This window comes from Natrix helvetica, assembly GCF_964273705.1.
Source record: "Natrix helvetica genome assembly, chromosome: 13".
Classification (NCBI taxonomy): Eukaryota; Metazoa; Chordata; class Lepidosauria; order Squamata; family Natricidae; genus Natrix; species Natrix helvetica.
Genome location: NC_138557.1, coordinates 1403694 through 1426568, shown reverse-complemented (window position 1 = coordinate 1426568; position 22875 = coordinate 1403694). Strand labels below are relative to the sequence as shown.

General features: G+C 46.1%; 1 protein-coding gene across 4 annotated transcripts in view; it reads right to left on the bottom strand.

Moving 5' to 3' along the window:
• PEMT (phosphatidylethanolamine N-methyltransferase) overlaps positions 1 to 22875 on the bottom strand; it is a 36626-nt gene that overhangs the window by 12844 nt on the left and 907 nt on the right. For 2 of the 4 annotated variants that reach the window (XM_081965650.1, XM_081965653.1), the window contains exons 1-5: positions 21136 to 21270; positions 18652 to 18759; positions 12378 to 12493; positions 6131 to 6276; positions 92 to 203 (exon numbers count right to left, since the gene is read on the bottom strand). In XM_081965650.1, coding sequence (XP_081821776.1) covers positions 92 to 203; positions 6131 to 6276; positions 12378 to 12493; positions 18652 to 18759; positions 21136 to 21189 — 536 coding nt within the window. In that variant the 5' untranslated portion in view covers positions 21190 to 21270. Of the gene's footprint in view, positions 1 to 91; positions 204 to 6130; positions 6277 to 12377; positions 12494 to 18651; positions 18760 to 21135; positions 21271 to 21852; positions 21977 to 22875 lie in introns of those variants that run through there. The other 2 variants (XM_081965651.1, XM_081965652.1) reach the window with 2 other exon arrangements.

Sequence of the window (22875 nt, the reverse complement as noted above, 5' to 3'; positions counted from 1 at the left end):
AACCCCAAATGAAATGAAACGTAATTTCTTTCCAGGGTCCCAAACCCTTTATCCTGGTGAAGAAGCAGGAGAGAAAGAAGACAGGACTTACAGGAGGGACCATCCGAGATAGATGGAAGTGCTACCCCAGTACATCGGATTCTCCATGACGGTGAAGGGGAAGGAAGTCACCTTCGTCTCCATAAGAATGCCAAAATAGTCACCTGGAAAGGAAAGACGACAAACCGTTGAGTCAATCAAGGAATCGCTTTGCTGGATCCCATTAGAGGCCTCTTCCTGCAGCAACCAGTTTGGGTGGCATTGATGAGTCCAACAAACACAAAGATCTGGAGAAGGCTGACCACGGAAGTCTACCGTCACAGGGCAACTGCAAAAGTCCCTTCCCATCCCTGCTGTTTGGGCCCTTCGTCCAAATTTTGCCCAAACCTTATGATTCTTGACGAATGTATCTTGTCTTTTTATGTACACTGAGAGCAGAAGCAACAAAGACAAATTCCTTGTGTGCCAAAACACACTTGGCCAGTGAAGAATTCTATCCTATCCTACTCTACTCTATTCCATTATTTCTATTCTATTCTAATTTCCATTTCTATAGCAGGCCTGGCATAATTCAACTGTCCCTCCTGGCAAATGTATTATATCTGGTTATTTTAGGGTTTTTTTAATTTACTGTATTTGTTTTTAGGGGTTTTGAATTTATTTTATATCTGCTTTGTACAGTTCTTTTAACTGCATTTTAACCTCCTCCATGTCAATTGTCAACTGTACATATTTAATTTTATTGTATCTTGGTATATTTTGTATTTTGTATTTTGTATGAACTGTACACCGCCCCGAGTCCCTTTTGGGAGAGGGGGCGGTCTAGAAGCATTAAATATTATTATTATTATTATTATTATTATTATTATTATTATTATTATTATTATTATTATTATTATTATTATTATTATTTCTATTTCTATTTCTAATTCTATGCTATGCTATTCGCAAGTTGTTCGCAACCAAAACAATAAAGGAAGATGCTTAGAGGTAACTGTGTGTCTCCCTTGTATTTGGGGGGGTTTATTTGGAGTTTGGCACAAACTTACAAATCACACAAGCACAGAATGACTCAGCTGGCAGAAATTGTCAGGCAACGCTGAACAATCATACCGGTGGATAAAACTTTTTTTTTCTTTGTCATCTCATTACCCCACTGAGCTGCCTTTGGCAATCATGGGAGGTGGGGGGGGGCAGAGGGGGGAGAGAAAGAAATTCCAGAGCTCCAGAATGGCTTTTTGACACGGTAGGAAGCTGTGGAAATTGCCAATCTGACCCAGGTACCGATTACTAATAAATTATTGCATTCTGCTCACTGGTGCTTGAAACACGCTGTTACCAGCAATTAAGGGCCCCAGTTTTATAAAGAAGTGTCAACTATAGTTCAAGGGAAGGGGGCCAGGAGAGAAATAAATTGTTTTGCATTTGATATGACTCATGCTAAGAGCCATAACTTAAAAAAAACATTCCTCCCTCCCCAGTTTTTTTAAAGCAATTTAGAAGCTGTGAAACTCACTTTGTCCTGCAAAAGTAATTCAGTTGCATTCCTGTATACTTTTTTTTTTTCCAAAGGTGAGGCATTTTGTTTTCTAAGGCCCCAGATTTTTGGAAAAGGTGGCTTGATAAGACTCTTGGATTCTCTTCTCCCCCTTCCCTGCCACCCCCCAAATAAGGGTCTGGAGCTTCTTCATCCCATGAATCAAGGCGGGAGGAAGCAAAAACTAGGATCTAATGCTTGCTAGTAACAAATCAGTGCTGAGGGACATGGAGCCTCTCTCTCTTCTTATACACAGAATACCAGAGTTGGAAGGGACCTTGGAGGTCTTCTAGTCCAACCCCCTGCCTAGGCAGGAAACCCTACACCACTTTGTCTCCTACACTATGTGTCAGGGTTCCAAATGGCATCCAAAATAAAATCAAAGTCCGAGGCAAAGGAGTCCTCAAAGTTCCAATTTATGAAGAGAGCCATGTTGGCACATCTGGAAAAACCTGAATCTGAAAGCTTCTCAGTTTTCCCCACCCAGTTGAAAGTTCAAGATCTTGCCCCCATACCCACAAGTCCATCACATGGTCCAATCTTCCACTGCCATGCTGGCAGTTCCACCCACCCAAAGGATGACCTTGGATTTCTAGAAAGAATTTTGTTATGGCTACCTATCATCTAACTCCGTACAATTTCCCCCTCCCATTTTCCCACAATAGAAAATGCATAGTAGAATAATAGAAAGTGTGGCAGGCCGAAGACCCAAAAGAAAAGATGGCTGCAGGCCTGACACTGTGATGGATGACAGAGGGTGCGTGAACATACAATCCCATCAGGAACTGTTATAGCGTGGCAAGTTTCTAAAAGGGTTGGATCAATTCATGAAGTCCTGGGGATCATCAGCTTTGAGGTCACAGAGATGGCCTCTGAAGGTGGGCTTCCTTGGGCAGTATGTTGGTCAACCGTTGGGGAAAGGGCTACTGGACTAGTGGTTCTCAGTGGTGCTGGCTGCCAGCTTGGCTGGCTTCCAAACATGAGTTGGGCCAATTCATGGGGATCGGCCGATCTTAGCCTTGATGGCAGGAGGATGGCTCCTGAAAGCCATTGCTGAGAGTCTGGTGGACCTCTTTGGGCAGCTGGTTGACCACTACTGGATGAGATGGGCCAGAGTTCCAATCCAGCAGGGCTTCTTCTATTTTTAACATGACATCCAACCGAGGAGAAGTCTTTAGGTCGTCTTCCTCCAAAATTTCAATCCTTCTGGACAGAAGAATTGAGACTGAGGCAGAGAACAACTATCCTTCCCAGCTGGACTCAACTTCACTAAGTCATGCCTTTAAAAGGGGTGGGGGGATTTGGGTAGTTGTTTCTTTCCTGAATGGAATCGATTGACGTCTCCAGCTGCTTCAAACCAGTCCTGAGGAATGTTGGAAGATCATGTGGTTTGAATGGTGGGAGATGAAAGAACGAGGGGGGTCATCTTTAAAAGAGAAAAAGCCGTAGGAACTTTCTAATCCCTGCAAGGGTTGCAATCAAGTGGGACAAAGGCATTTTGCTCTCGAGGGAGTCAACATCATTCCTGTTTATCATGGGGAAATGGCTCTCCTAACCCCACAATTTTACGTCTTCCTACACAAACACATGTTTTAGGAATGGCTGCTTCACCCCCAACGAATTGCAAATCTTGCATCTCTCCTTTCCGCCTCCCAGTAAAACCCAGCAATAGGTGCCTCTTTCGAAGTTGTATAGCGAGGAATACAAAAAGCCAAGGAAATAAAGTTAGCATGGATTTGTGTTTGTGTTATATGTGCTGGAGTTGTTCTTTTGTTCTCTTTCTGTTCTCTCTGCCTGCCCCCCCCCCCCCCGCCTCAATTCCAAATTGCACACAGCTGTGTTGGTCCATCTGGAGGAAGAGACAGATGGGAAATTACTTTCCCCTTTTATGGGAGGGCAAATCAAAAAGCCGCAGAGGAAGCTTGTGAATTTGTCGAAAATTCATCGCAAAGCAGCAAGATAAAATTGGGGAGGGGTAGAGATATCTGGATGGAATTAAAAAAAAAGGCGGAGAACCTTGCAATAAGAAGCAATGGGTCAAGCAAGCGGACATGGCAGAGACAGAAGAATCAAGAGAGAAATTGTTTCTGCTGAAGAAAAGAAATTTATTTTCCCCACCAGGATATCTGTAGGGCGCCATTTCATCCCCCTGGGAGGTTAACGGTAAACCTGTACCAAACAATGGGCTGATTCCTTCTTGGTGGTGAGATCCTGATCCAGAATGAACCGATAAAGGTCCAGGGTTGGGAAAGAGAAGCAGTGGCTGATCATTCTGAGGGGCACAATTAGATGGCCTCAAGTGTTCTCAAGTAAGCATTGCCTCACTGGAACTTCCTACCGCAGAATGTCATGGAGGACGTCCCTTGGATGCCTTGACAGAAGACAAGTGGAATGCAGAGCAGTTGGCCCTTAACAGACACTCCTGGAGAGAAGATAGGACCTTCCAGATCCAAGAGATTCTGGTCTGGTCCAGATCAAGGTATCCTAGAGCAAGGGTCTCCAACCTTGGCAACTTTAAGACACAAGTCCCAGAGGCCTTGCTTGTGACACCAGAACAGCGGCTCCACTAAGCCCATCTTTTTCAGCCTTGGAAACTTTAAGAATGGTGGACTCCAACTCCCAGAATTCCCCAGCCGGCATGCATGGACCTCAGCCCCTCAGTCAACATGCATGGCCCAAATCTCCAGCCGGCTGGAGAATTCCAGGAGTTGAAGTTCATGGATGCTGGCTGAGGAATTCTGGGAATTGAAGCCCACACCACTTAAGGTGGCCAAGGTTAGGAAGCCCTGAGTCATATTGTGGTCTGAGGCAGCTGTCCTGGTCTCTCAAGAGGAAATACAAAGCCTTCTCCTCCTCTGTTAAATTCCCTCTCTAACCGATACCGGAAATGGGTTAGGTCACCATGACATAAACCTTACTGCTGGACTGAATTCCTAGGAGATGAAGAAGGAGACAACTTGAAGAGACCTGCATTCACAAGATACAGCTTCTTTTTTCGGCCACGTCGAAGAGTACAATCTTTTGGGAAATCAAGTAAGCAACTGTCTCTCCAAAAATTGAGGGACAGTGATGCCCCCCCTGGGATTCTAGGGACAGCTATGCCCCCCTGTCCACTCTGCCTGGATCTTGGATTAAAATGTCGGTCAAGCAGTTTTCTGGCTGCTTACATATTCACACACGTAGACACAATGGAAGGAAATGGGCCAGCTGAGTACGAGTCCTTGGCTGTGGAGAAGCTGCCCCTACTGTGAAGGAAATAGGAAGGACACCTAGCTGTTCTTTAGCAAGAGTGAATCACTCGCTGCCAATCTAACCCTGTAGCCTACATTGGAGGCTCCGGGAAAATAACCATCTGGTTATTTAAACACGCCGTCCCGAATTGCGGAATGAGACAGAGCCAACTCTTCCGTCTAGCAATCGCAAAACAAAATGGGGAGGGGGGGTGAGAGACACTTTTTGTGGCCAGGGTGGTGCACTCCCCATCGGGTGAGGCAAAGCACCACGCACATCTGGGCGGATCCTGAAAAGCTAAGCAGGATGGACTCAGTAAGTATTTGGAGAAGGGACCGCAAGTAGATGTGCTCAGGTAGACTAGATTGGGAAATGGAAGATCTAGGCAGCACAAAACTCTAATGAAGGGGGATGAAGGCATTTCCTGGTGGGTTCTTGGGAGGTTTTTTTGCACACTGGAGAGAGAGGCTCTTTTCGCCAGCTTTGTCACTTGAAAATGGATGGACATCAACTCCCAGAATTATCCAGCCAGCACACTGGAGAGATATAAGATGGGTGGACTTCAACTCCCAGAATTCCTCAGCCAATAGACTGGGAAACTTTACAATGGGTATACAACCAGTGTTGGTGGAGATGTGGTTTTTCTCACTGGTAGTTCCTTGTTTTCTGCTTTATTGTTTGTCTGGTGTTAATCCATGCTTATCTGGGTATTGGCTGCTGGAAAGGTTGCGTTCTAGTCTTTCTTTCCCTGGCTCGGCTCGGAAATTTTGGGAGTCGGAAGTCCACCCATCTTCAAATCGTTACGGCTGAGAAACACTGGACTAGAAGATCTTTGGTGTCCCCTCTCCCTCTACAATTCCATGTTTCTAAAGTCACCTCCATGTCATTGAGAAAGTGATGTGAATACATCTATGAACTCAGTCAAGTCCTACTGAACAATCTTGGACTGACTTCCCAAAACCTCCCACTTCGATATTATATATTGGGGCAGAAAGAGAAAAAAGAAAGATGGGGGAAAAAAGTGGCGCATCCAGAGCCACCCAGGATAAAGGATCTGCTTTGGTATCTTGGACCTCCCTTGTAGAGGTCCCCGTGGTTAATTAGCATTGACTTGGGGCAACTTGGAGAACGTTATCTGTCTGCCTGTATCCACTAGGTCAAGGGTCTCCAATCTTGGCAACTTTTAAGACTTGTGGACTTCAATTCCTAGAATTCTGGGAGTTGAAGTCCACAGGTCTTAAAGTTGACAAGATTGAAGACCCCTGACCTAGGAGAACCTTGCTGGAGAATGTTGCCATCAAGCTATAATCAGGTTGACCTTACCTAAAAACGTCCCAATGAACCCCAGGGCGAGGAAGCTGGAGGTCACCAACAGGATGCCCACTGCTATGAGAGTCACGCTGGCATAGTACCCTAAAAGACAATCCAGCAGTGGCAACTTGGGCTGACTCTTCATCGCTTCTCTGAAGCTGCAAGAGATGAAAAAGAAAGATGGTTGACAACAGAAGCCTTCCTAGGGCATTGCAGGCTGAAGGAAAGGAGACTCAGTTAATTATGAACCCTTCACGTGCCTAAAACTTTTACTGAAGGACCTTTTAACAAGACAAAAACAATAGGAATGTTAGAAAGGCAGCAAAGAAGGTAAGATAGAAGCGTGAATAAGTAAGAAAGAAGATAGAATTAGAAAAGAAGAAAGAAAGAGGAAGGAAGGGAAGGAAGGAAGGAGGGAAGGGAAGAAAGGAAGGAAGAGAAGGAAGGGAGGGAGGGTGGATTTCCAATCTTTTTAATAGCGGGTATAAAGGCACTCAAAATTTTCTCTCTAAACTTACATAGCAATTTCCTCCTTCCCATAAGCGATCTTTTCTAATCTTCAAACTCATATTTCATATTTCTCTTTTCTTTCAGCCAAAAGTCCTTTTAGAATTTTAGAATGAGCGTTTTTGCCCTGGCAAACAGAAAACTCAATTTCCTGCCTTGCTTTTAGTTTGCTAAGTGCACATGGCTTGTTTTCTTTCTGTCTCCCTCTCTCTCCCTCTCCAAACGCAGTAGACTGACACTAACCCCAAACTCAGGTGCTCCATGCTGCACTTATCCCATCCCTGGAAGGAAAACAAATATTGGATGAAAGAACACGTGAGGTGGATTATTTGTAGCTGGGGAGGGGGAATCCTTCTGGCAAGGTGAGAAGCAAACAGCCCCAAGCCCACCCCAAGGAACAGGTAGGAGCTGCCTCTGTGGTTTCCCACTGTGAAAAACTTCCAGCCCAGGAGGAAACGTTATAGAGTTGAATTTGATGTCATTATAAACAGGGCTTGCATTTAATACTCAGCAGTCAGCAGAAGTCTTTCATAATGATTTCCCTATTTCTGATTCTTACTGTTTAGAAAAGTCTGTTGTTATAAAAATGGTTGGTATATATTGTTATATATCAACTCAGCTGGCCTGGCCTAACCGCAGTTTTAATTCTTCTAGCCTGCATTTTAAATTTTTAGGGGTAGGTTTTTTAGGTTGTTTTTAATTTTTATTCTACTGTACAGCCTAATATTTAATTTGATTTTAGGGGTATTTAAGATTATTTAATTTTATATACTGTTTTTATCTTGTTGTCTGTACACCGCCCCGAGTCCCTTCGGGGAGAGGGGGCGGTCTATAAATCTAAATCTAAATCTAAATCTAAATCTATAATAATAATAATAATAATAATAATAATAATAATAATAATAATAATAATAATAATAATAATAATAATAATAATAGTAAAGTTGGGAGGAGGCGCCAACGTCGCAACGATACGGACGTACGGTTTCGATGCTCCGAGACCGCAGCCGATACTTTTGCCGCTTGGAGATATTTATCAAGTGGAAAACGTGGAGGTTAGAGTCCTAAAAACTGAAGAGGAAAATGACTATAAAGAAATTAAATCCGCTGATATCTATGGTGATTGGTTTGTGTCTGGAACTGGAAAGAGTGGAACACTGAAAGAGGAATTAAATGGAGGGGAACTCTACCCCAGATGGCGAGACACAGAAGAAGAAAAAACAAAAGAATTTATGGATTTAAAGAGAGAAATTTTATTAGCAATATCATTGATAACACTACTGACAATTAAAGATAAGCTGATTAAGGAAACAGAAGAAGGGTATCGAAATTACATGAGAGACTTAATAAGCAATGAGTTGCTAAGAGGAGTCCATACAAATTTGATTAAGGAGATGATGAGAGAACTGATACCACAAATGGCAGAAGATATGAGACTGTTTTGCTACTGTAAAGTTACAGGTTGATAGATGGAAGTGTATAATTTAAAACTAGTTAAACTTAGTGAAATTTAGTGACAATAGTCAAATAAATAATTGATAATGATAATAATGTATACATATGTATTGTTATAATAAGTAATAATTGGATATGAATATTGAATGGTACCTATGAAAGGAAGATTAGAAATCTTTTTGGTTATATATAAAGGCTAATAAAAAAGAACTAAGTTAAATTTAGTTAAGTTTTGATTATTAGGGGGGAAATGTTATGATACAGGATACAGTCAAATAAAGGAGGGATAATGATAACAACGTATATATATGTATGGGTACAACATAAGGAAACTGGATGCAAATTGTAAACAGTGATTTGGAAAGGAGGACTAGAAATTTGTTACTAAATATTATGGATGTTTAGCCAGATAGGCCATAAGGATTCAGTGTTATTGGAGGATTTTAGAAATAGTAAATGAAATGCCAGTATGTGGTTATGTATCAAATCTTGGTATATTTTATGATGAAGGACGTTTAAACAATTATAGTCAAATGAAAATGGAGGTATGATGACAGTAATATGTATAAATATGAGTTAAAATACTTGAGTTAATATGAATTATGGTTGATGACTGTTGAAGAGATGCACGAAAGTCTTTTGTAACAACTGATATACTTTCTACAGTATGTAAAGAAGGAGGATTCTTTGTGTTGTGTTCGTTTTGAAAATTTAAAATAATTTTTTTTTTAAAAAAAGTTGAGGTTTCACGTTAATATTTTATTCTACGGCATCGAAAGGAGTTGGAAGTCCATGCTTTCCTTTTCCTTTTTTCTCCTCTGCCCTTTTCCTCTTATTGTCATTTTTTTAAATTTTCTTTTTTTAATTTCTTTGCTTTTTCATTTTTCTTTGCATTTCTGCATTTTATATTTTGATAAATACAATTTTTTTTTAAACGATCATGCCTTCCTTATTTCTTTCACTAAATGTATCCGTCAGAGCTACCGACCATCGCTTCATTTTTCTTGGACTCCAACCTATTTCACTTGATGTCTGAAACAAATATGGGATAAAGGAGAAAAGGAGAAAAACGATACTATGAGATCCCTAGGCTTTTTAAGTAGATAAACTACAATGGTGGCATTTGAAGAGAAGGCATCTTTCCTGGTGCCCCAATTCTGCCAAGACGGCAGCTTCAGGAGCTGGTTTCTCTTTCCTTCCCATGCCTTCGAGCCGGCCCCTCGGCTGGTTAATCAATGATGGCAGAGTTGATTGAATAACCGCTTGAAAACAGCGATGGAGCATTGGGACACCTGGCCAGGTCTGCCTTCTTCCTTTCGCTGTGACACCACCACCACCCCCGGCTTGCTCATGGTTCAACTCTTCTGCAAACAAGGATGGGGCTTCCATTAGCCACCCAAGTCGAGATGCCTGTGTTTTCATGCCAGCCAAATGCTAATGGGCCACTTTCTCCTGCAGGCAAGATTGATAGTTTCCTAAACAGAGTTTTGTTTGCCTAACATGTAAACTCGCCCGCACTATTGATAAATAAACCTTTCAAGCGTTCATATCTCTGGCCAATGTTGGTTTCTTAAGTTAATGTCATCGGTTTGGCATCTGGAGTCAATCGGGTTCATGGCAGCTGTTACAATCCTTCTGGGAACGATGGATCGATCAACCTTGGTCCACCGTTAATGTAAACCCAGTTTACAGACAGCTGTCTCCCTCTGCTGACTTCATGCCCCGTTAAATCAGAGGGAGGGAGGGAGGGAGGGGGGCTGTTTGGAAGAAGCCCATGTGCCTAGCATTAGCAAAAACAAACAATGCAATTTTAAGGGTGCCCATTTTTGGCAACAGGATAAAAAGAACCACAACCAAACAACCACGTATAAAATCTTGCAAGTGACATTCCTCTTTTGATGCTCTAGTTCAGTGTTTTTCAACCTTGGCAACTTGAAGATGTCCAGACATCTTCAAGTTGCCAAGGTTGAAAAACACTGCTCTAGTTGATCAAACTCCTGCTGAGGAGAGATCTAACAGTTCCCGTTATCTGTAGCCCGATGAAATTCAACTTAGACTACTGTACTGTGCAACCTACGGGGCTGCCCTTAGATACGGTTCAGCATCTCCTTTTGGGAGAAGAGCCGCTGTTCCCAGACGTGGCTCACAGTCAGTTAAATCCTATGTCATTTGGGTATTGTGCCCTTAAGGGGACTGAGAAACCTGCCTGCTCCATTGCTACCTGCCCTCCATCCCTGCACACCTGAGATGGGAAAGAGCTTCAAGAGTGGGGTTTCCCTCCCCCTCCCACACACGAAAGAACAGCCTCTCTTGGAAACCGGTGGTGTTCCCTTCAGAGTGTCTTTCAGCTTATTTAATGTTGTTGGTGTGTCATGTGATAGATAGATAAATAGCTAAATAAATAGCTAGATAGCTAGATGGATGGATGGGTGGGTGGATGGATGGATGGGTGGGTGGGTGGGTAGATAGGATAGGATAGATGAAAGAGAGACAGAGAGAGTGAGGGAGAGGGAGAAGGGAGAGAGAAATAAGAGAGAGAAAGAGGAGAACTAAAGGTAGGAGAGAGGGAGGGAGGGAGGGAGGGAGGGAGAGGGAGAGGAGAGAGAGAAATAGAGGGAGGAGAGAGGGATAAGGAGAGGAAGGGAGAGAGAGAGGGGAGGGTAGATGATAGATGGGTAGATAGAGAGAGAAATAGAGGAGGTTCTTGAGTGCAGTTTCTCTTCCTTGGGCCACTCTTCTTCTTAGAAATGACCTAATGAAGCAGCCAATCATTGATTGACCCTTTGGAGCTAATAATGGAGTTTTGGAGCTCGGATGAGCTCTGCCTGGGGGTGAGGGACATGACTCTTGAAAAGCTTTGCTGGAAAACTCCCCATCTTCATTTCAAGGAACTCCAGCTAAAGGGATGGATTTTTTTGTGCCATGCAGTTGGACTTCTGCTTTTTGGAGTTCAGGGAAAGAATTCTGACCTTCAACAAAACACATTTACCGGTATTCCTCAACTTATGACCATAATGCAGCCTGCCCATTAGGGGCATAAAACGGATCACCCATGTCACCGGCTCGATTTTACAATGGCTTTTTTTGGATAGCTCTCATCAAAGCAAACATGGCGATCATTAGTACATCAACTGCTCCCCATGGGCCGGTATAGAGAGAGGGAGGCTGCAATTTGTTTTCAACTTTTATAGAAGTTTTTTATTTTTTAAAAAAATGGTCTCCTTGTCCATCATTTTTCTGGCTCGTGAGTGATGCCCAAGGAAGATTGAAAAAGAAAAAACCTTCAACCACACAAAACAAGCTTAATTCCGAGATTCCCTTTGCCGTCAGCAGCCTCAGGACTGGAAAGCTGGACTCCGTCTCCTTTTTCCTTGGTCCCATGGAATATTCATGACCCCCGAGGGTGTGGGGAGGGGGGAGGAAAGAGAGGATTTAGATTCAGCCGGTCCACACTCTGGATTTAATTCTGAATCCCCCTCAGCCTTGGATCCAGGGCAGAGAGATCAAACCCCTGGAGCTGTTGTGGATACGGAGGAAAGTCAGCACGCCTTCTTAGATTACCTTCCTTGCAATGAGAACATCTAAGGACACATTATCATAATGTACAGTACATCATTCAATTGGGATTAGGGAGAGCAGAGTGGGGAGGAAAAGCATTATCTTGCCTTATCCGAGATAACGAAGTTGAAATGACCTGAGAATTAAATGCACAGATAATCCCTCCCTGTTTCTGTAAACACGAAGATTCGCTAAACCTTGAAAACGAAACTGGGTGGACGCTGTGTTTTCATCTCTTTCTTGAAAAGGGGGGGGGGGAGGAAAGATGCTGGAACTGAGATACCTCCTTGGGCTACCTAGTGATAAGGGGGATCCAGACACACAAGGGATAGGAATAATAGGGGGGGTGATTTGCCCCAACCTGGCACCAATCTGTTGGGTTCCATTACAATCATTTGTAGGGTTGATGCCCTCCAAGTCATTTGGAGGGCATCAAGTTGACGATGCCGCCTTAAACGAGGTCAGAGCCTTGGGTCCCCAAACCAGTCTTGATCCAACTCACATCTGGAGATCTTCTCCAGCAGAGGAAGGTTGACTGGAAGGGCGATATTTAGCTGGAGATTCTTTCTGATTGATTCATCAAGAGGAGACCTCCAGCATAATTTATCCCCCCAACGTTGTCGTCATCAAAAGCTGTAAAATCAAGTGAGGACCAGTCTACTCAGGTCCATTGGTGGAAAGGCACCAACCCAACTCAAACGTGGACAGTTCCCAACTTTCGCCAAAGGGTGAGACTCACCAGTGACTCCGTAGAAAGTTCAGCAAGAGGATGACAACTCCCAGGAAGTAGCAGGCTACGTAAGGAGAACGGAAGATGCGTGTGAGTGACCGGCTCCTGTGCTCCCATCTTGCGACCTGTACAGAAAAAAAAATTTATTTTTAAAAAAGGCCAAAGAACCAGCTGGCCGAATGACCACATAAAACGAAGCCCTTTTGCAACATCCAAGGTCTCTACAAGGAACAGGAAGCTTGGAAAGATCCCAAATTACTACTGTCATCTTCTGACAGGAAATACAGCCTCATCGGTGGATTAGTAATTCTGTTAATCAATAGTCCCTCCATTCGGCCTGGAGTTTAATTTTGATTGATAGGCCTTCCTTCCTAAAGGCTGATTCAGAATCTCCAGAGCTTTTCCCAAAGATGCTGGGCAAGAGACGGACAACGGCGTCTTTCTGAGATGACACACATCGGTGGATCGGTTTGTCTCATTAGTTGCATAGAAATGTTGAAAAAAGGAGGCATAAAAATCAAACGCAGCAGGATGCAGTTGACCTACAGCAGTTTGTTTAATGACCGTTACAACAGTACTGAAAAAGGGACTTATGACCGTTTTTCACACTGCAGCAGCCCCGTGACCAAAATTCAGACGCTTGGAAACTGACTCATATTTATGACAGTTGCAGTGTCCCAGGATTACGTGATCCCTTTTTGTGACCTTTTGACAGGAAAACTCAATAGGGGAACCAGATTCATTTAATAACTGTATGACAAAGCTAACAACGGAAGGGTTTCACTTATCAACGGTGGCAAGAAAGGTTGTAAAATGGAGCAAAACTCACTGAACAACTCTCTGGCTTAGCAACAGAACTGCTGGGCTCAATTGTGGTCATAAGTCAAGGACTGTACTGGCCATAGAATAGGGTCAAGCCTTGTAGAGGGACAGAGGCCAGAGGGGGCCTCTCATGGGGCGTTTGTATTTTTAACAGTGCCAAAACTCCAACACAAGTGCGTACAGTCAAGGCTCTGGTTTTCCCAGTTGCAATGGATTGTGAAGGTTGGACCATAAGGAAGGCTGAGCACCAAAGGATGGAGGCCTTTGAACTCTGGTGCTGGAGAAGACTCCTGCATTGAGTCCCTTGGACTGCAAGGCCATCCAACCGGTCAGTCCTAGAGGAGATCAACCCTGACTGCTCTTTAGAAGGCCAGATCCTGAAGAGGAAACTCAAAAGACTTTGGCCCCCTAATGAGAAGGAGGAAGGACTCCCTGGAGAAGATGCTGGGAAGGATGGAGGGCAAAAGAAGAAGAAGGGGACGGCAGAGAAGGAGGGGGCTGGATGGAGTCACCGAAGCAGCAGGCAGGAGCTTAAATGGACTCCGGAGGATGGGAGAGGACAGGAAGGCCTGGAGGAACATTGTCCATGGTTTGCGATGGGTTGGACACGACTTCGCAACTAAGACCAAAACTCGGGTGCATTTCTGCTTGGCCAACCCAGATGCTCCCCACTGCCATTCTTGGCCAACCTGCCAACTAGTATCAGCTGAACAGGCTGGAGAGCCACCCACCAGCCCGGTCCTTCATCCATATGGAGTGTTTGTTCCCAGGCAGAGATATACGGTTTCTGCTCATGCAGCTGGACAGGTTTTTTCCCCCAGGCCTTGCATTTTAATGGAGACCAACCTCAGTTCTGAAACCCGGCTCTGCTTCTATTTTATGGTGTTCCATTTTTATCCCTGGCTTACTGCAAATATACAGCAGGGAGCAGGGTATTTCTTTCTGATAAGAGTCCTTAGGTGCCCCCAGGTACCACTTCTGTTGGGGACAATGCGGTCCTAGCAACCGTGATGCTCCTGGAGAGGCTGGCATATTGTTTCATGATGGATGAGCCCAGAGAAAGAAAGAAAGAAAGAAAGAAAGAAAGAAAGAAAGAAAGAAAGAAAGAAAGAAAGAAAGAAAGAAAGAAAGAAAGAAAGAAAGAGAAAGAGGGGGGAGGGAGGGAGAAGGAAGGAAAGAAAGAAAAAGAAAGGAAGGAAGGAGGGAGGGAGGAATGAGAAAGGGATGGAGGGAAGTAGGGAAGGAGTGAAAGAGGAAGGAAGGAAGGAAGGAAGGAAGGAAGGAAGGAAGGAAGAGAGGGGAGAGAAAGGAAGGAAAGAGAAAAGCAGGCGAAAAGAGAGAGGGAAGGGAAGGATTTCCCCCCCAGAATGAAGTAGAACCAGGAAGGACTGTCCAGAGCAAATCCTATTTGTGAACGCTTGCAATTTCAATGCAAGCAGCGACAATGATGCCAACATGCCCCAAAGTTGGCAAATGACGCTCTGCCCCCTCCCTCCAGCCTTGCCCCATGGCCAGCATGAGACGGGGGGGGGGGGAGGGGGAGATGATTTTCAATCCTAGCAGAAACCGCAAAGGAAGGATAAAGAAGGATGGGAAGAGCAAGAGGACAAAAGGGAGGGGGGGGAGGAAGAACACCCTGCTAATTACTTTGTACAAGCCAGCAATTAAGAGGAGCCTATTTGCATGCAAAGTCTAATGAGCGTCTTTAGGAGCTGCCCTACGTGTGGCTGGACGGCAGCGCTGGAACATCCACGGTGTCTGCACAGTGAAGGAAGAAGGCTGGGCAGCTGTCCATGGCCCTCTCTTCTCCCCCCCCCCAATTAATTAGCCCCACAAGATAATTAGGTGGCTCAAACAAGACTCAACCTTGCTGCTAACTGTTGGCCAAGTTCATGCCATGACTTTCCCTGGGGAGAAAGGGTGGCCGCCGGCTGAGTTTTCTCCCACGTACCATTTCTCTCTTTTTGCTAGAATTATGCCCCACCCACCAAAGAGGCTGCAGGATTGGCAAAGGGGAGACTTGGGGGTCTTGTGAATATGAGGACGCTTCCCAAAAGAGAAGCTCAGCAGCCAAAGGTTGGGACAAGATTCTGCTTCCCAACAGCGTCCATTTTTTAACTTTAAAAAAAGGAAAAGACAAATAATAGAATAGAATAGAATAACAGAGTTGGAAGGGACCTTGGAGGTCTTCTAGTCCAACCCCCTGCCTAGGCAGGACACCCTACGCCACTTCAGACAAAGGGTTATCCAACATCTTCTTTAAAACGTCCAGTGTTGGAGAATTCACAACTTCTGGGGGTAAGTTGTTCCACTGGTTAATTGTTCTAACTGTCAGGAAATTTCTCCTCCGTTCTAAGTTGCTTCTCTCCTTGATTAGTTTCCACCCATTGCTTCTTGTTCTACCCTCAGGTGCCCTGGAGAATAGCTTGACCCCCAAATCTTCTTTGTGGCAACCCCTGAGATATTGGAAGACTGCTATCCTGTCTCCCCTGATCCTTCTTTTCATTAAACTAGACATATCCAGTTCCTGCAACTGTTCTTCATAGGTTTTAGCCTCCAGTCCCCTAATCCTCTTTGTTGTTCTTCTTTGCACTCTTTCCAGAGTCTCCACATCTTTTTTACATCCTGGCAACCAAAACTGGATGCAGTCAATTGCAAAAAGCAATCCTTTTTGCTCTTCTTGGTACAGATTTATACCCAAGAGTTTTATACCCAAACTCTGCTGGCTGGAGAATTCTGGGAGTTGAAGTCCACAAGTCTTAAAGTTGTCAAGTTTGGGGACTCCTGCTTTAGTGTTCAGGCAGTTGAACAAAACTCTCAGCTGGAAGGAATTTGTGGAATTTCATTGATAAACAGAAATAGAAAATAGTCCCCGTTTAGCGCCTGCCTCCTTTAGTGACCATTCAAAGGGACGGTGGAGTGTGTGTGTGAAAAAAATCACCTTCCAACCAGTCCTTGTGTTGGTGATCTTTGTAGAGCAAAAAAAAAAGAAAGTTGAAGGAAGATTATAAGCGGCCTCAAAGTTCCATTTAACTTTGCTTCACGACCTGGTCGCCACAGTGGTCACTAAGCGAGGACCGTCTGTAACGTCTGCTTTTCAGAGGCGGTTAGACTCCCAAGGCTCTTCTTAGATTCAGAAAAAAAGGAAATATCCAAAGGCTGGAGAGGGAGATGGGACGTCTGCCAAGTCAGATCAAGGCTATTAAAGAGATGGATTCCTTATCGGGGGATTTGATCGAGGGAGGCTTTCAAAGGGGGGAATTTAATCTTCAGAGGCTGGGGGGGGGGGCAAAAGGCAGCCAGGAGCTTCGCAGCCTCATGAAACCCAGGACGATGTATTGACTGCAGGGTTTAAACTCTCCTTGCCTCCATAATAAGGGAGCCATTTCCCCTAATTGCTTTCCTCTGGCAGAGGAAGGTGTTATGAATCGGGAAGCCGATAAGGTAAGACGCCTCGGCTGCCAAAGACACCCAGGTTACACCTGGGCCAGCCAGCCGCTCTCCTGCTTCCCTTCAGCAAGGCAAGGGAGGCCCAATGTGACCTCTGATCCATCTCCCCCCCTCTCTCTTTCTCTCTCTCTCTCTCTCTTTTCATCTTTCCCTCTCTCCCTCATTCCATCTCTTTCTCTCTCTCTCTTTCCACCTTTCTCTCTCTCTCTCTCTCTCTCCTGTTCCATCTCTCCCTCTTTCCATCACTTTCTCTTTCCATCTCTTTCTCTCTCTCCCTCTTTCCATCACTTTCTCTTTCCATCTTTCTCTTTCTATATCTCTCTGTCTTTCCGTCGGTCCCTCTTTCCATATTTCTCTCTCTCTCTTTCCATCTCTCTCTCTCTCTCTCTCTCTCTCTCCCCCTTTCCATCTCTTTCTCTTTCCATCTCTTTCTCTCTTTCTCTTTCCGTATCTCTCGTTGTGTGTCTTTCTTCCTCTCTCTCTTTCTCTCTCCCCGCACAACCACAATCCCCAAAGCTTGTTCGTAAACCACAACCCTAAAGCCTGGGTTTTAATCACAATGGCTGCATTTTTGCCACCTTTTGAAAATGTTCCCCGGATGACCGTCTATGGGGATTCTCAATCATCCAGGTCACAAAGTTGTCACAAAGGTGTTTTTTCCAAAAGGCAACAGGACTTGGGTTTTTTTTTTCCCCCTCTTGAAAACATTTCGCTTTTCATCCAAGAAGCATCTGCAGTTCTGTACCTTGATTGCTTGATCCAAGCAGAACGGAAGAAGCTCCTTGGATGAGAAGCAAAATGTTTTCAAAGACAAAACCCAAGAAAGTCCCGTTCTCCTTTTGGAGAAGCCCGTTTGAGTGTCCTCGGGATGATGAATTGAGGTTCTACCTCTTGAGTTGCCTTCTTGGAAGAGGTTCTCAAGGGAGAAGGTTTTGTTGCAAAGGTCGGTTCTTCTCAAGAGGAAAAGGACTCTTCGCTTCAAAGCCCTTGGGAAAAATGCCGCCCCCCGCCCCCAAGTCATCCCTTGCAGGCAGAAACCCACCAGGGAGGTGGGGCTGGAGCTGAGTTCCAAATGCTTCTGTTTGAAAGATAAATCAGAAGTGGAGGGGGGGAGGAGAAACCAAGCAAGGAAAGCCGGTTTTGTCTTTCATCAATTGCACCTCTCCTTCCGCTGTATTCCCCCAAATCCACCGAGATACTTCCCTGGACTACCCATACCATCGTTCCCTGCATTGTCATTGGCTGGGAAGGATGGATGGATTCTGGCTGGGTGTCATGCAGTGGGATTACACTGCTCCTTTACTGCCCCCTGCTGGGTATTGGAGGAAAGGAGAGACCAACATGAGTGGTGAGCAGACAGGAAGGGAAGGAGATGGATGATGGATCCAAACTAAAGATCCATTGAACTTAGCAACTGTTCTCCAAGGAGGTCCACCAATCATATGCCTACAGAAACGCCCAACGCTCATCTCTTGTGTCTATGGACATTCTCCATCCTCCAGGTCACAGTTGTCCCAAAACAGCCCATTTCTTGCTCATTTCTGCCCTCCCCAGCCCCCAGGAGCTTTCTGAAAGCCTCCATAAGGTTCTGCATGGCCATTTTGGTGAAGGGGGCGGGCCTTCGGGAGGCCAAAAAAAATGCTGTATTCAGTGTATAAGACGCACCCAGATTTTCAGCCTCTTTTTTGAGGAAAAAGATGTGTCTTATACTCCGAAAAATACGGTACTTGAAGTGTTGCCAAGCCATTGGCAGCTTTTTGGTTTCTGAGAATGTCTGACTCCAGAGGGAGCTCTCCTTGGTCCTGAAAATTGCCTTCACTCCTTGGGGCAGCCTCCACTCTGAGGCACCTCTCAACCTGCTGCCCTCCACTTCCTGACCAACTTGAGAGGATACAGCCAGATTTTTTTTTTAAACGGTAAAAAGACCCAGGATCCAAATTTCTATTGGAAGATCATTCTGACGTCCTTCTTGGGCCTCATAGGTTGAAAACTACGGGCGTTTGGTACCTACCAGATTCCAGAACAAGGGGTTGAAAGCGATGGAGATGACAGCCGCGATAAAGTTGGGATCGGTCCCCTTCACGTAATCGGAAAGCAGAGTCATAGCTGAGAGGTCGACCTGGGAGGAGACATTGAGGGTCAGTTGGCTCTCAGCCAGGACAAGCCCCTCCGCTGGGCAGGCGGCTCAAAGGAGATTCCAAATCAGGGTTTGCATTCACAGTCATCTAAACCCTAAATCACGGTCTGCCTTCAGAGACGCCTGTGGCCATGGTCTGTGCAGTTCCCTCTTCCCCCAGACTCTTAAACTGCAGACAACATTAAAGTTTCAAGCAAGGGCCACTGAGAGGGCCATGGCAAAAGTCAAGGGGTTCAAACCCACTTGGAACCTTGGCTAGCAATCCAGGCAGACTCTGGAAAGGTATTCCTCGACTTACGACCACAATTGAGCCTCAGATTTCTGTTACTAAGTGAGACGTTGGTTAAGTAAGCTTCGTCCCCATGTTACAACTCTACTTGCCAGTTGTTAAGCGAATCACTGCACCTCCTCCATTAGTCACATGGTTGTTAAGCAAATCAAGCTTCCCCACTGTCAGAAGGTCCCTGGGGACCCTTAAGAACCGTGGTAAAAATGGTTGTAAAATCAGATCCGGTCATGCAATGACCCATTTTATGGCCACTTTGCCTAGCGACCAAAATGCCGGTCTCAATTGTGGTTGTAAATCAAGGACTTACCTGCACTTCCACACATCCTGGGTTCATGCACCATAGCAACCCCAGATTGTTTAAACCACGGTTTGTTGAACCAGCCTGAAATTTGAGGGGTAAAAATGGGGAAACTAAGATCATGGCATCCAGACCTCTCAATTCCTGACAAATAGATGGGGAAGAAATGGAGGTAGTGACAGATTTTGTTTTCCTGGGCTCCAAGATCACTGCAGATGGGGACTGCAGCCAAGAAATCAAAAGAGGCTTGCTCCCGGGGAGGAAAGCTGTGGCAAATCTAGACAGCATATGAAAAAGCAGAGACATCTCCCTGCCAACACAAGCACATCTAATCAAGGCGATGGTTTTCCCAGTTGCAATGGATGGCTGTGAAGGCTGGACCACAAGAAAGGCTGAGAGCCAAAGAATGGAGGCCTTTGAACTCTGGTGCTGGAGGAGAAGACTCCTGCATTGAGTCCCTTGGACTGCAAGGCCATCCAACCGGTCAGTCCTAGAGGAGTTCAACCCTGGCTGCTCTTTAGAAGACCAGATCCTGAAGAGGAAACTCAAAGACTTTGGCCACCTGATGAGTAGGAAGAAGGACTCACTGGAGAAGAGCCTCATGCTGGGAACGATGGAGGGCAAAAGAAGAAGGGGACGGCAGAGGAGGAGGAGGAGGCTGGATGGAGTCACTGAAGCAGTCAGTGTGAGCTTAAATAGACTCCGGGGATAGTAGAGGACAGGTAGGCCTGGAGGAACGTTGCCCATGGGGTCGCAATGGGTCGGACACAACTTCGCAACTAACAACAATAAAAATCAGCATCTGAATTTTGATTCCCTGACTGTGGAGAAGGCTGTAAGGGCAGAAAACGTCCATAAGTCACCTTGGAGGGGCGGGGGGGTGTTGTAACTTGGAACGGTCAATAAGTGAGCTGTTGTAAGTCAAGGACTACCTGTACGGCACGTCTACCTGCAAGATTGTCCAGTTCAGGCTAATAATTAAGCGTATTATTTATCGCCCACTTGCTTTTTACTCTGCCAGTTCCAATCTGATCCAGACTATTTAACAAATAATAAGAACAAACTCCCACCCCGAAAAGCAAAATAACCCAACCCTCATTTGATCTCGGTCAGAGTTTCTGGAAAGCCAATGAATGTTGGGCTGATTTTTCTGATGTGGCAACTTCACTATTTACTTTTCTGGGTTTCTGTCTCGTCTCTTGCGCGTCCTGCGCCTAAAACCCAAAGTTTGCTCAACTTTTTTGGCCACTTTGAAGCGGGGTGAAGCAGGGAGATCTCGGGGCTTCCTTGAGCGGGGGAGGGGAGAGAAGACTTTTTTCCCCTTGGGTCAAGAGGACAATTCTGACGTCAAATGTGCGTGGGGGGGGGGGCAACCGAAGGGAGGGGCCGCTCCTAAACCCAGGGAGACTTTTTTTACATTGTTGCAAGAGCAAAAAATAAATAAAATAACATCCTTTCGAAACAAACCGGATAAACAAAAGCCGAGCAACGCAGTGGACTCAGTGCCGATTTTTTTTTTTTTGCATTCAGTCCCCCCCCCCAGCCTCCCCCCGTCCCCAAGAACTCCCCCCCCCCCCGGCTTCGCTTCTTCTCCGCAGACCCCCTGCTCATCCTGGGAGTAGCGCAAGCGCCAGGCTGGCTTTCTTTTAAGGCTCGGCTTGGGCTCTTTCCCCCCCGGGGGGGTTTGCAAGGCATGGACCCCCACCCCGCCCCGGTTTTTCATCACACACCCATCGCCCACCGCTTGCAAAGACGGGGAACGTGCCTGTACCTTGCTATAATCCACATTGTTGAGTCCTCCGCAGCAATCCAAGGGAAAGGGCATGAAATCCCCCCTCCCCTCCCCTTAGGAGCCGGTGTAGCAACGCCTGGTTCCTCTGGGGTCCCTCCCCGCCCCCAGCCCAGCAACCCACCCCTCCCTCCACCCCATGGAAGCGGTGCCCCTCCACGAAACGAGGCTCTAACTTCCGGGCTACTCATTGCAAGAAAAAGAAATTAAATGTCCCGCAAAGGAGGCTGGGAAGTTGAGTCCGCATCACCCCCCAATTGAAGCGCTGAGCTCTGTGCGGAGTCTAGTAGGAACTACAAGCCCCAGAAGGCTGCGCGTGTCAGGCTGTCCGAGCACGCGGGGGGGGGCTTTCTTTAACAGATTAACAGAGTTGGAAGGGATCTTGCAGGTCATCTAGTCCAACCCCCTGCCCATGCAGGAGACCCTACTCACTAAGCTCCTTTCCTTCCCCCTTCCACAAAACCCAAAGTTAAAATTAATTTATGATTAGCAGTGGGGTGGTCTTTGGGACTGCACAGAGAAAGACAAGAAAAGCTGGCAACATGGACCACCTCAATTTGTGCCATGCTGGAGACCAAAGAACAGAGTAGCTGGAGAAGTTGTGGCCCCCTCCTGCCCAAAGCATGCGAAGGAAAAATAGAAACAGCAGCAGAAGAAAAGCGAGGAGGGAGGCAAAGAAATCTCACTGCTGGCACTGACCTTCCTGGGATTATTCCGTTGTGGGGAGGTGGCAGCCTGGCACAGAGAGAGAGAGAGAGAGAGGCAGAGGCAGAGTTTCAGTCTAGCTCTACTTCAAGGGCAGGATTGGACTTTGCCCCACAGATTTCCAAAGTGGGGAAAGAGGCTGGTGCCTGGCACGTTGGCAGAGCGGACCAACCTTTCGTTACCGAGCACCGGAGGGGCTTGTGCCAATGGAAGTTCTGGGGAAGAATGAGAGGGGAACTTGGCATGGCTAAAAAGGCAGGCAGGCAGGCAGGCCTGTTATCTTACCCCTGGATGTTCCTAGATCGGTTGCGTTTTCTTGGCCAGGCTTAACTCGCCGGAGGGTTACAGAGATGAATTGGAGGAGGGTCACAGAGTTGGAAGGGACCTTAGAGGTCTTCTAGTCCAACCCCCCTGCTCAGGAGGAAGCCCTATAGTACCATTGCAGGCAAATATCAACCAAGGGAAGCCTGTAAGAGAGGCGCCAACAAGCTGGAGACCATCTTCTTGGATTATGACCCAGGGATTGGAACCCAGGACCCAGAAAATTGGGTTCCTCTGAGGCACCTTGGTTCAGTTGACTGTGGCTGACTTCTGGGTGTGCCTGGCCTGTGCCAGGCGTGTTCTGTTCCTTTAGCACTACAGTCTCTCCAGTCGGTGGGCGTGCGAGGATAGCACTGCAAGCTTGGGTGCGCGAGAGGCTTATTTTTAGCCTGCACCTGTTCCTCCATATAGACAGACGCTGGTCTAAAAATAGCCTCATTGACAGAGGTGGGAAGCTGCGCCGACAGGCTCCAGACAGCGCCCGGTGCCTTTGGGCGCACAGTTTAATTTATGCGCCATAAATCTACGGGTGCTTTTGACCCCAACTGCTGAATCGGGCAAACTGGAGCCTCCTATTTGCAAAGGACAGAGGTCGGGGGGGGGGGAAGGGAGGAAGATGGGGAGGGGGGGCTCAGCAGTGATGTTTCAGCTGTCAACCTAGCCAAGGTGGAGGGAGGAGTATGGAGGAGAGGTTGT